Raw genomic sequence first — 14,007 nt, forward strand, 5'->3', positions numbered from 1 at the left:
TTTTACGCACTCTATTAAGTTAGAGTGCGTAAAATCAATGTTTTGTATAAGGTAATTGAAGCGGATGACGGATGTAATAACATAAGTTATCGCTTGCATCATTTTTGTAATATATCAGAAAATCCATCCATGCATCATCTTCTGCTTGTTCAGTTCTTGGACAATCAGACCTATTTATACAGCTGTGTTGAGTACATAAACAGTGGAAGAAATAACACTGATCCATACAGATTTGAGAAAACTTCAAAGAAATATAAAATGGTTAAAATCAGTATTACAAATTGCTAATACAAATTTCAAAGATCTTTCTTGAAGGATGACAAAAGAAGCCGTTTTTAGCAGCCGTCTGCTTTGACTGGCGATCTAACCATACAGCATGTAACAGCTGACGGATGTTTATCAGGATGGATAAGTGAAGTCTCTCACGTCGAGCCCTTCAGCTCCTCCACCCTAAAAATCTCTCTTTGACACCGTCACCAACAGGAGCTAAAAAGCAAAGATGCATGTAAAGGAAGCAAAGAGCCATATTGGTATGAGTAACACCCACAGACAGCTTTCACACGTCCACATCCCAGGAAATAAATAAATAATTGAAGGAATCATTCAGGGATCAGGGATTTTTTGTGTGTGTGGTTTAAAGCGGGTACTAATACATCCAGAAATAACTTCCTACTGTAGGTATTATGTTGATTACATGTGCTCACTAAAGTGCACAGCTTAGGTGTATAATGTTTTTAATCCATTCCCTCCAGTTGGTTTCAGCTTCTGGTTCAACTTTAAATTTAAAACAATCTGGGAGAGAAAAAACAAAAAGCCCACTTCGGTTAGCAAATGTAACGTGACAAAGCAGACCACGGTGACCAAACAGCTGCTCAGTGTTGCAGTTTAGCACATCAGTGTTCTAAGCACTGGTTTAGCTCACTGGATCAAGTGGGTGAAGCATGTGCTACAGCAGGAGCCTGGGTTTAATTTTGCCCCAAGCTTGTTTCCTCAACGTGTCACCCCCTCACCCTGTATGTCCCTTATTTCTCATAAAAATAAAAAATACTGGCAGCCATTAGTGCTACCCCTCAGACACACATGGTTTCAATTTCAAAATCTTATGTGGTCTGGCGCTTAACTTATCGCATTTGCAAGTTTTTCAGAAAACTTACTGACCTTGAGGTCAAGATCAGTCGTATTCAAACTCATCCAAGATTTTTAGCAAATGCTCCTATTGTCACCTCGTTCTCAAGTTAAAGCATTCACAAACCTGGGTCCATCACGCCTACCCACCGGGGTGACCACAATCCCCCATCAGGCTTTTACAGCTGAGGGGGAAAAAGGCCAAAAATAAATCTTTAATGTCAGAGAACAGAGCCAGGCAGTGTTAATTCATCTCAGTTTATTCTTATTCACATTTAAAACATTTTCATGGCAGCACATTCTTCCAACCATACAGGCGAGACATCCTGTCCTGCAGAAAAACAAAATCCCATAAAATTCTTTTTTTTAAAAAGAAAAAAAAGTCTAAGGGTACGTCAGTGATTAAAAACATAAGTCATATGGAGGATAAGCAGCATTTAAAATTTTTGGGGGAAAAAAGCGTTTCCTGATAAATGTGTGTTTGTGTGTTGTAGCAGAGCGGGCCCCTGCTTCACCTTTGGATCAATCCTTATCAGTGTTAGAGGAGCTAGAGAGCCGACCAACGGCGTGTCTGCGGTCCTTTCAGTTCACTAAGCCTGACGGGGGCTTAAAAATCACATTGGAGCGAGGGGTGGAGAGATACTGAACGAAAGAGAGAGAGTACAGCTGGCAGCAGAGAGAAGGACGATTTAAAAATCTGAAACCAGAGCGGGGTTGTTTTCTAGCCTGCGTGTATTACTGCCTGCTTGTCAGAGAGTCGTCTTCTTGCTACAGACCGGGCTCACATTGTTTCTATACACAGGCTGCCTATACGTGATCCATGTGTGCCGTGTACACAGCAGCAGAAATAGAACTGCGTGTGGCTTTGCAGGGATTGTCGAGTCTCCACAGAGCCTGCTGTGTTGTTGGGAATATAAATATCAATATGTTCCCGAGGAAGCCTCCACAGAGTCTGTGCACAGCAGATGTCTGGGTAAACTGTTACCCGAAAACCACAGCATTTCTATCTGAGGACATGTGGTTAGACTCGACATAGGAAAATGGATTGACACGTTCTCTTTTAATCTCTCGCTCCCTTCATTTCATTCATCAGCTCCTATAGTCATTTGTCAGAAGATGGAAACAAGTAATAAAAAAAAAAAAAAAAAAAAAAAAAAGAGCATAAAACCAGAAGATAAAAACACCCAAAATGGAAAACCCCCAAACTTGTGTAAACAAAACCCTTTGCGGTGGCATCTTAACCACCTGTTCAATGTCATCGCCTGCATCCTCAGCAGATGTCTGATGTTCAGTCCAGAGGCTGGTTACCATAAGAACAAATGGGCCTCAGTTTCTTGCTGTGTGCGTTTAATGTGTATGTGCCGTCACTGGTACTGGAGGTAGTTCTTTAGTGTCTGCGGCAAGGGGAGTGTGTCAATGTGATGGATGCGCTCTCTACCCAGAGCCAGTCGAGCTACTCGTCTGCACAGGTCCATGAGGGGGAGGGGCTCCGCTGTTAGAGATAGAAGAGAGCACAGACACGGGTTAGAGTCCAAACGGGCCAAGGAACAACTTCAAAATGCTCCAGGTATAGATGACAAATCATGTCCAGAGTCATTTTAGTCACAGTTTACATTAATTTTTAAGTTTGGGCAATATTTCCTGTGAGGCAGGAAAGCATAAAGAAGCATAAACATGTAGACACATTTCATATCAAGGACAGTAAGACACTTTGCAAAACAAAACCGTAGGTCATGGTAGTAATAAACTACAAACTTTTACACCAACTAGATTTAGGACACTTAATTGACAAAAACTGAAATAGTTGGATGCTTTCAAAGTGACTAAATGACCTTTCAGTCAGAACTAAAACACTGCTGTCAAAATTAACAGCGCCTGCAATAAGAGAAAGAAAAGCCCAGCAATCAGACGACCCAACAAGCAAGCAATTTGGAACAGCGGGAAGGAAGAACCAGGCGCAGGGAGGAGCATTTGCCACTAATGGCTGAACTTTTTTGCATTTTGAACCATGCAAAACTACTCTGGTCGAACCCAAGAACAACAAGCAGGGAGCTAGGAGTGAGCATAGGTCGTCCCTTTCAAGCCTCATTAACCATTGTAAACCAGAGGGAGCAAACCCAGTGATACATGTTAACATTTGTTTCATCGTTTTGTGTCATTATAGAGCAACTGCTGCTGCAGTTAACAGACACTCAGTGACGGGTTGTCAAGTAAACACCAGGAGCTGACATTCTGTGCAGAGTGTAAAATGCTTTGTTTGATTAGGACTTTGTTAAATTATTACTGCAAAACACAAGAACACGAGGAATTTCTTTCTTCTTTTTAATGGACTGATTGCACAAAGATAATACTTAAGGAAAAAGGTTTATGAGTGTGATCATAAGGCAGATGCGACCTTGTGACCTTGCATGAATGCAACTCTGTTGTTCTGAAGTGTAAAACATCAGTCAAACTAATGTTACAGCACTCAAAGTGTAGCAGCCTTTTTTGGGTGGGGGCAATCTCACGACTACTTTAATTACGTTGCATCTTCATACATGCGAATGGAAAGAGAAGCAGCTGTTAACAACATTTAAATATATACACTTGTCATCACTTCCAACAGAGTGTGCCCAGCAGAGCACGCCAACTTCCCTCCCACCAGTTTTAGAGGCAACTGATGTCTGTGCATGTCACACAGACAAGCCTCTTAAACTGCTACCCCTGTACGGATGTCAAGCTGCTCCACCTGGAAGCACCATCTGGTGAAGCAGAATTCCTGCTGCTTGGAGTCCACTTAAACACTGTGTGAAGGACATGAGGAGAGACGTTTACACCTGCATAAAAACCCAGTTACTCACACACACACACACACACACACACACACACACCCTCTAGTTGACGGGGGTAAATATTGAAGAAAGACACTTCCGTGAGCCAACCTGACCTGCAGGATCCACTTCAGTTACACACAATCACAACACAACAATTACTCACACACAAACACAGTTGATACTAGATTTTCTTCCCAAAGTAGAGGTTTTCAGTAACCACATCCATCAGCACGAATGCTATTTCCATCTGTTCAGTCAGCTAGCTGAAACAATCTAAGGAGGGCCACAGCACACACTTACAGTCTCCATCATCTGCCATAACATTACATGGCCCATATGATCATATACAGCAGCGGTCCCCAACCCCCGGGCCTCGGACCGGTACGTGAGTCGTTTGGTAAAGGGCCGGGAGAGTTGAGGCTCAGGTGTGAAATGTACAGTTTTAAGGGTTTTTATCGGTTTTCAGCATTATTTTGTTATCATTTACTCGGTTTTCCTTGGTCTTTTCACGTGTGTTATGAATAAAAAAAAAAATTTCGGTACCGGTACTAGTTTTATTTTGTTGTATTTATCCGCGACACCTTAAAGGCCGGTCTATGAAAATATTGTCGGGCATAAACCGGTCCGTGGCGCAAAAAAGGTTGGGGATCGCTGATATACACAGTATGATGTGTGAAAACGTGCCAATGATGGGATGCAGTTCTCTTTTATGTAACAAAGTTTTGGCTTTTCCTCGTGTCCCGGGAAACCGTGACAGCATGATCACAGCTGTCAAATATTAAGCTTTTTTTTTTTTTTTTTTTTTAATAAACAAGATAACATTGAGAACATCTGCCAGTGACAGGTTCTTAAGAATTAAGATGGGAATCTACACGAAACACTAAAAACACAGACTGGATCAACCCAGCTGTTGATTCAGCAAACACAGTAAAGTGGTGCAGTTTTATGTCTATGAAACTATGATCAATCCCAAATGTGCAAAGCTGACTGATTATGACACTTAGGGTGGGTGTAATATAATGGGGCCAGTTCCCGTACTTATGAAGTCATAATTTTTTTCAAGCCTTTTTGAGCCCTAAACTAAAAATCAAAATTTCAAACCACTCATATGTACTTCACGGTCCTGTTACTCAAAATATCCACAGTATGAAAATGAAATAAATTCTGAGAGTTGGAACTTGTTCCAGATTTGACTGCTTTTAGATGGAACAACGTCAGACTGACTGTTTCCAGAACCTGCTTACAGTCTGAAGCAATGAAAATACATTTTAAACATCCACAGAAAAGCAACAAGGGCTATGACTGACCGAGCCCTTACTCTCTACAGTTAACAGTATGCAGCATTACCACAAACTGAAACCCTCTGCCAAACTCCTATGATGTGCATACATGAGGACTATTCTGACAAGTGTTCATGGAAATCAAGCACATGGAGCTCATCAAGAGACCTCGGGCATTCCTCTGGGCATGAACTGCTGCCACTGTGGCTTCATGACCGCTGAATGGCAATCACAGCTGAAAGGCAGCAGGAGCTGGTGAGGCTGGACAAGCACACATCAATACTAATTAAAAACCGCCTTCATCATTTTATGTCTTTGTTACAATCAAAGCTGATGGGCTTTCCGTCCTCATGCTTGTCATGTTATTTGTAAATCATGGCGAACATCCCACCAAATCTCTCTGCTGTGGTTTTGCTAAGTGACGTTTTGAAAGCACAGTGAGGGGAAGTGATGAAATCCAGCAGCTGAACAGGCATAAGGAAATCGAGTAGAGCTGTCTGGATTTATTTGTAGAAACATCAACAAGCCCATATCACAAAGACGAGTTGAATGAACTCCGACTTAATATAGACAATGTGCAGCGATGTGTGCAATGAGACTGTACAGCCGATAATCCTTCACAGCAGCAAGTGAAATACTTGGCAGGCCAATTGCATCCCTCCAACATCTTATTAGCCTCTCTCTGCAAAGGCAAGTCCATTCTTTAGCGCAGCAGCTTAGCAGATTAGAACTTAAGTCTTTGCAATATAAACCGATGATACAACATCATCTCCATTCAGCCTGCAGCTTGTGACGGGCTGAACTTTGCTCTCGAGAACAAGGAACGCGCTCTTGGTGCACGTGGAGCCTGTGCATATGCATGTTCCCTTGACAGCAATCAATCAGCCTACTAGCAGTAGCCTTAGCATATGGATAGTTTCCATAGTAACCAGCTCCTTGCACCCCCACTATGTGATGTCACTGTACCGGTAAAGACTCGGATGCAAATGTGCTCTGTGCAGTCCACTGTCTGCATCTGACTGTAGCCTGTTAAAATTGAGCCAAATTCAGTTGTTTCAGCTCAGATGGAAATGACTGTATTAAAAAGTAGCTTAATAGCAGCAGATCCCCCAATAAAGACACAGCTGCACACCCCGATTTACAGCTACAATACCACTGCTCTAATTGGACTTCTAGGTTATAGAAGTAGGTTCTATAAAGGGTTGTTCACATTTTCACAAGTGTACTTACACTTAGTTTTAAGCTGATTTTTTTTTATTTTTTAAACAAATGGAAAATTCTGAAGGACGTCTGTCATACTGACATAATATTGGCAATGGATCTACTGCCGCATTGAATAATTCACATTACAGTACAATTAGAACATTCTCCTTGGGACTTGGGGGGAATAAAGAAACCGGTGGTTCCTCCAGTGCTTTGTGGAATTTTCTCACATTACTCCCTAGTGCAGTGGTTAACGCAATCACTTGGGAAGTGAAAGGTCACTGGTTTCAAAGGTCACAGTCCAGAAGGGCATCTGGCCAATTCTGAACATTGGCTGTGGAAAAAACTGGATTTTGACTGCATGTGGTTGCAGACCTGGTCCTGACATTGCTTTGCATTCACTGGAAAAAGCCTCAATAATATTGATCATGTTCCTGCAGCATTAATATAAAAAGGATGAATAAGGATAGGATCGTTAAATGAGGTGAAAAATGTCAGTGACTATAAGATGTCATACAGTGTCCATGTACATGAGTCTATGGTGTTCCCAAGTACACGATGTGTAAACCAGCAGCTTGGTGTTAATGACAGATTTTTTTGCATGTTACTCAAATCAACATAGATGTCATGAATCACTGTGCAGCAACAGCTTCAACCATGCATTTTGTATTTGTGGGTTCTCTTACATGCACACACTCTGATACAGTGCAATTACAATTAATGTGAGTATTTGATTATTTGGATAAACTAGTGGAGCATTGTTCTAATGGAGTTTTTTCACCTGTATTGTTAAGGTGCTGGAATATCTATGACCCCTGCAGAGCGCTTCTTCCACACTGCGCTGCAGAAGTAGTGCACAGTGCAAGGGGGAGCGAGTGCTTGGAGACCTTCGTTCAGAGAACCTTTGATGACTTCTGATCACTTGTGTTTAAAAAAAATAAATATAAAAAATACACATACAACATTACACAACACATTTATGTCTCCCCCTGTTACACAGATGAGATCACTATGGCTGAAATAACCAGACAGGTGTCTGTAACAGGGGAATGCATATAAAAAAATTAAAATATTCCTTTGCAACAACATTTGATGTATTTGATTACACTCAAGCAACCACCCAGCTGCAGTCCAATTAGTTCATATTTTTCTGCTCTGTAGCCACACTGACTACAGTTTTTGCGTGCCTCAGCTGTAATTGCAGCAAGAAGAGTCCATCTTCTTCTTGCACATTTGAAATAGGTTTAAAATTTATTTTTAATGACTTATAATTACATTAAGAATTTCTTTATGAGCCTGTCAGTCAAATGACAGAAAGTCTAAAATCTGCTAAGATTGGGCCTCTGTGTGGGTGCGTGTGTGCATGTCCATGTACATTTGTCATAAATGAGTGTGCATCATGTCAGCATTAGGTTTATATGCTTATGAATATTGATGTGAATTATGAATGCTATAAGTGGTTCCTTAATGTCTTTTTGTACTCCTATAGAGGTCAGCATGTTTAATGTACATTTATCTCAGCCCACACCTACAACAGTTGTTTTCAGAGGGACTACATGTGCATGCATCAGCAAGGAGAGCTGAGCAAAAAGAGAAGAAGAAAAAAAACTTCGTTATTTAGAGTGCAATGATGTCATTACATGTGAAAAACCATTATTTGCAGTATTTCACTCATTACTCTCTGACAGTGCTCTCCTGAGGGATGTGGGGTTTCTACAAACTTGCTGGAAGCCAGTCACTGCCGGCACAAGCTGGTCTCCATGGTAAGGGTTGCCTGGGGTGACAAGTGGTCCTGTCAGACACTGATGATGAGCACTAACAGAAGGTAGGCACTGTCCATCAGCTGATAGACTCGACTAACACTGACAAGTGATCCGAGTTTGGATTACAAAACTGCTTCTGTTCAAATCTGCATATGTTCAGTCTCAGTCGAATCAGTCTCAGATTCGACTTCACACCACATCCAGCTGTGACTATGTTCAGACTGTTGGGATATTGGAGCTCATTTTAGAATATCACTGATGAGCAACAATACAATTTAACACAATTACATTTTTTCTTTTTTCTTTCTTTTTTTTTTTTTTTAAATTCTCGAGTGCTACTGTACACGCTTTAAAACTTGTGTACCCATTTCCATTTCATCAGTGTACATAGTGATGTTAAAAATATAGTGACATATTTGGACAATATTGCTTATATACAGTCTTACGCTGTGTTACATAAACCATCTGTTCAGGTTGTGTGCTTCTGTTAAGTATAGGTAGAGCTGGGCGATAGAACGATAACGATATGTATCGCGATATAACTTTTACTCGATAGAGAAATTAAGCTATCATGATAGACTTCGCCGCTCTTGTCCTCTTAAAAAAAAAAAAAAAAAAAAAAGATCAGCCAATCCAAATTAAGTAGCGCAGAGCCGAACCAATCACAGCCGCAGCGTCACGTCGCGTGACTTGTAACGTACAGCACAAGTGCAAAGCCGCACGTGTGTTTGTTTGGGAAGCAGCCAGCGCATAATGGAGGAAATGAGTGTGCCGACTAGAAAAATCAACCGAGCGTGACCGAAGAGAAAACAGATGATGGTTACAACGCCGGAGAGATTGTCGAACGGAAGAGCCATAGAAGCTCCGTAGTTTGAAGGTATTTCGGCTATTTCAAGTCTGACAAAAAACAGAGTAGGGTGCACTGTAAATTGTGCCGAAAGCAAGTCTGGAAATACAATGAACTGGTGCATGCGTCACACTGTGCGCCACGTTATTGTTTCGGTGAAATGAATTTCTACAATACTGTTAATTCTACTCTCTGCAGTGTTTAAATGCTTACATATACACACAGTTACTGTCCCTCCACACATACGACTCGGTTCTGCTTCTATGCCCCAGCTTTGTTTACTTTTTCCCACCGAGGCTTCTAGACTTCTGATTGGCCAATATTTCTGCACGGTTAGGAATCTAGCGCCGCCTGCTGCTTTGGCATGTTCATAGCAGCGTTTTCCTTCATTTCTGCCTTTATGTGTGGACGGGATTATTTTTTAAAACGAAAACGGAAAATCTCCGTTTTCAAAAATACCCGTGTACGTAGCCTCAGTCTCTGACTGGAAGCGCTAATTCGTCATTCGGCTTTTGTCAGACTAAAGTAACTGTTAAAACTGTTTGAAAAGCTAAGCTATACAACAAGGAGAGATTGAGAATTTCCTTTTAGTTCTCAGTTTATTTGATATTGACAAAAGTTAGTCAGTTTTGTCTGTTCTTCTGTAAAACAAACTAAGATTTATTTTTAGAATTAATATTTTGTTTCTAAGTGGAATTGACAATTTAGTCTGTTTCGTTTGTTCTATTTTGAAACTTAAACGCTTTAGCGGCTGCCTTTTGTGTAGTTTGCAATATTTGCCTTTATCTGAAAAAGTCTCATGTTCCTTAAGTACATCTACCCTGTTGAACTTATTATGGGAAATAAATATTTAAATAAAAACAAGCTGCTGATTATTTCACATTTTACTTGTGAGCAACGGCACATTTAAATCTTACAAATATAGTTATTTGGCTTATATCGTGATAGATATCGTTATCGCCTGAAATGAAAAAAACATATCGTGATATGAAAAAATCTCATATCGCCCAGCTCTAAGTATAGGTAACAGTTTTTATAAGGGATTTTTGGTTTCCATAGCACAATAACTAATTAAAGCTTCACCAAACAAATAACAACTAAAGAATCAATAAAGAGGTGAACTAAAGTGTGAGAATCTCATAACCTCACTTTCCAGAGAATGAACCACTGGACATGCCCACTGTCTTCATGCAGTTGATGAAATCATTATTCCTTACAGCAGAAATAATCAGAATCTGCTGCAGTTTTCAGTAAAGTTTAACTGTTTCGAAATATTATCCAAGACACTGATTTGCATTTTATTTCAATCTATTCTAATAAAATGTGCTTCGGGCACTTCATATATTGTTTCCAAAGAAAACACTGACGCACCGCATTATTGCCATTCAACCCAAAACTGGTTCAGCACCATGCATGTCATCTGACATGCAAACTGACTGTTAGAGTAGGTTTAGCGAAGAATCTTTATCATCCTTTGGAGGCATTTAAGTCAGCTTAAAAGTGGAGCTCTTTGCCAATTCTTTATCTTTCCTCCTGCTTCCAGTCTGCCGTGTGAGTGTCCAAGTGTGCGCTCTCCCTTTCACCTACCGCACTCATGACTTATTTGGAATAGCCAGAGACTCAACTGACAGATTTACGGCACACTAAAGGGGAGATGGAGTATGAAAACATGTGGATAAGGACGACTGAGCACCTGATGCACTAGGTGGACAGAAGAGGCCCGCAGGCTGGCAGGCACCCACACCCACCTAACACTTAAACAAGAACAAAGCGTAGGAAGGGGAGGTGAGCTCAGAGTTGGCAGCACGTCAGTTTGTCTGGCCTCACTCAGGTGTGACGGCTTGTGGGTAACTGTTGATGGTTCCCTTTACTTTCACATGTGCAGCCCACTAATTTTAAGTGCATAGACATCAGCTCACCATAATAGACGACCTAGTTATGTCTTACTTAGAAATTGGGGCTTAGGTAGGTCCATCTTTCTGGCACGTGTTCCAATTTAGTGATCCTTGAATTCCACCCACTTTTCCCTGCCTTCCTTCAATATGACAAATGTACTGAGGTAACAGGCTCCTAGCCATGCTTATCCAATACATTAGCATAAAACTGGTGCGGTTGTCAGACCTACTTTTAAAATGATGGGTGCATGTGTCTATATAAATAGCCCTTAAGGTGCTTAAGCAGCTCTGTTCCCAAAATGAGGGGAAAAGGGAGCCAGAGAGATGTCTTGGAATGGACAGAACAAGATGACCTGTGTGGGCGATGAAGGAAACTGTGGTTTTTAAAAAAAACCCCAAAGGGATTTCTCTCTATACGCAATTGGCAATGCAGCTATCTAAATTGAATGGTCCACTCAGAATGCTAAACGAATCAGATATCATTAGTGGAAGAATTTTGTATTGGCTTCTCGCTTCCTTTTACATTGCATCAGCAAACAAACGAGTTCCACGCAATCAACTGCCATGAATTTAGTCTCTGCTCAAGAAATGGAGGCTAACAACAGAATTACTACACAGACCACTAAAATAAGTGATAGCTAACAGCACATGCAACATTATAGGCAAACAAACAACCAATCTTAAATGGGCTTAGTATAAATGAGTTTAGCTCCAGTGGTCATTCCATACCAGTTCTGCCTGGGAAGCTTTCTAATACGTCTTAGGAAGGCCCTTAGTGTGACAGCTCCTTAGTAGTGAAGCTAAATATTACCAAGATGGGATCTGCCATGTTAATATTATGACATCTCTGGTGTACGGTGAAAGGCAGCTATAATGCGTCATCCATCTTTACATGCAGTCTTGCAAGAGAGACCCAACTGTTTACCCACTACCTCAGTCAAATCTCTAATTGCTGTCAATCATAACCAAATGCATGTAGCAGCAGTTTGAAAGCTCTGTGGTACATAATATAGGATAGAACACCAGTTGAAAAAGGGTGTCATTGAGACCACTGTTTCATTGTTCTACTCAAAGTGCACCCACAAGAGCAGCACTCAGCCAGTCATCAGTGCTGATCACAAGTCCTAAACTGATGTCCTCTTTACTTCAAAGGGTACTTCATTTAAATGCTTAATTTACACCAAAATGGGCAGATAGAATTACCAGGATCACTTTAGCCAGAAAACATGTCTGACTGTTACATCTATTCGATACTAGAAGTGGGACATTTTGATCAACAACACCACATTCTGACTTAATAGCAAGCATAACAACACTTACTTTGGATTTAAAAAAAAAAGACAAAAAAAGACAAAAAAAAAAAAGCAACAACCCACACTTGGTAAGTGCTTGCAAGTCAGTGAATGAGCTCAACCTTAATCTTAGACCTTGCATAAATTAAGTTACAGCTTGCATCTGTGCTGTGAACACTGCTAACAGTGCTGAACGCCAGACAGCAAGGAATCAAATCAAATCACTTTTTATTGTCACATCACATGTGCAGGCACACTGGCACAGCACATGCGAGTGAAATTCTTGTGTGCGAGCCCCACAAGCAACAGAGATGTGCAAACACAACAACACAAACGAGCAAAATACAAGAATGGCCAACCTGAAACTAATAAATATATGTACAATATATAATAGTGTATGCATTTCTGGATGTGTATACTAAATATTTTCCTACGTGTGTGTGTGTGTGTGTGTGTGTGTGTGTGTGTGTGTACACATTTTTACAAATTAAATAGTAAAAAAATAAAATAATAATAATAATAATAATAAAAAAATATATAAAATATACAGAGTTGAATATGTGCAAAACAAGTGGCATTTATATACAGTGTGGAGTGCAGGAAGAAGAAACTATGGCTTTTACATGGGGCAATCCTTGACCAACAAACTAGTGAGCAAAGTGACTGATCAACAATTAACCACCCACCTTTGCACACAAAAGAAAAAGTCAGCTAACCCGTTTCCACAGCAACCGACCACTAGAGCAGGGCGATAGGACCAAAAATATTTATCACGATATACATTTGAAAATTTGCGATAACGATATAACTGACACTAGACAAAATACTTTACAACTCCACAACTTTATTCGTGAACCAAAAAAAAAAAAAAAAAAAACATCAATGTACTTTCACTTAAACAAGCAGCTTTTTTTAATGTGCATTAAAGTTATATAAAAATTTAACAGTGCAAACGCAAATTCCTTGCTGACAGTTTAACCAAAAGGCAGTTGGAAATTGGCCGACATATCCTCAGCATAACCATGTATAATACCCTGAGGTACCCCTGAGCAAGGTACCGTCCCTACACACTGCTCCCCGGGCGCCTGCTTAGTGGGCTGCCCACTGCTTCACTGAGTGAATGGGTCAAATGCAGAGAAAAACAAGTAATTTCCCCATGGGGATCAATAAAGTATCCATTATTATTATTATTATTATCTACAAAACGTAAGAGGTTATACACACACACACACACACACACACACACACACACACACACACACACAACGGTAATATTATGTTGAAGCACAGTACGTATCACTCCGCGAGGCTCCTGCCTACGTTAGCCTAATGCTCCTCAAGCGGTGCGGCTACGTAGCTTAGCAAAGTCGTACTAAAACATTTGACCGATGTTCGAGCGCCGTGTACCACATAAAATCGTTTCGAGGTCAGTAAACACAACCAGAATTCATACATAAGGCACACGGGATTATAAGGGGCACTGTCGACTTTCAGAAAAATCAAAGGATTGATTTTAAGTGTTCCGTATTTTGCAAAAAACATGGTAATAACGACGGCCCGCTAGCATGCTCTACCAAAAATAGTGCTTTGTTGTGTATCTGACAGACGAAAGCTAAACCAGTTCCACACCACTGAAGTTGCAGCATTTTTACAAACCAATTCTGGTTCATCTGTTTCATTCACCGATCTGCTTTCACCCTTGCCATTCTCTGTCGCCGCCATGCTTTTTCCCGCCATGTGCGTATGAAAACAAAGGCACTGCGCATGCGCGTTTTACCCATATTCTATC

General features: G+C 40.7%; 1 protein-coding gene across 4 annotated transcripts in view; it reads right to left on the bottom strand.

Moving 5' to 3' along the window:
- Positions 1 to 1,369: 1,369 nt before the first annotated feature.
- The window catches only part of LOC308400862 (SPRY domain-containing SOCS box protein 4-like), a 66,023-nt gene continuing 53,385 nt past the window's right edge, over positions 1,370 to 14,007 (bottom strand). For all 4 annotated transcript variants that reach the window (XM_080888885.1, XM_080888883.1, XM_080888884.1 and 1 more), the window contains one exon: positions 1,370 to 2,617. In XM_080888885.1, coding sequence (XP_080745011.1) covers positions 2,490 to 2,617 — 128 coding nt within the window. In that variant the 3' untranslated portion in view covers positions 1,370 to 2,489. The remainder of the gene's footprint in view (positions 2,618 to 14,007) is intronic.

Source organism: Rhamphochromis sp. 'chilingali', assembly GCF_963969265.1.
Source record: "Rhamphochromis sp. 'chilingali' genome assembly, chromosome: 8".
In the NCBI taxonomy this organism is placed as follows: domain Eukaryota; kingdom Metazoa; phylum Chordata; class Actinopteri; order Cichliformes; family Cichlidae; genus Rhamphochromis; species Rhamphochromis sp. 'chilingali'.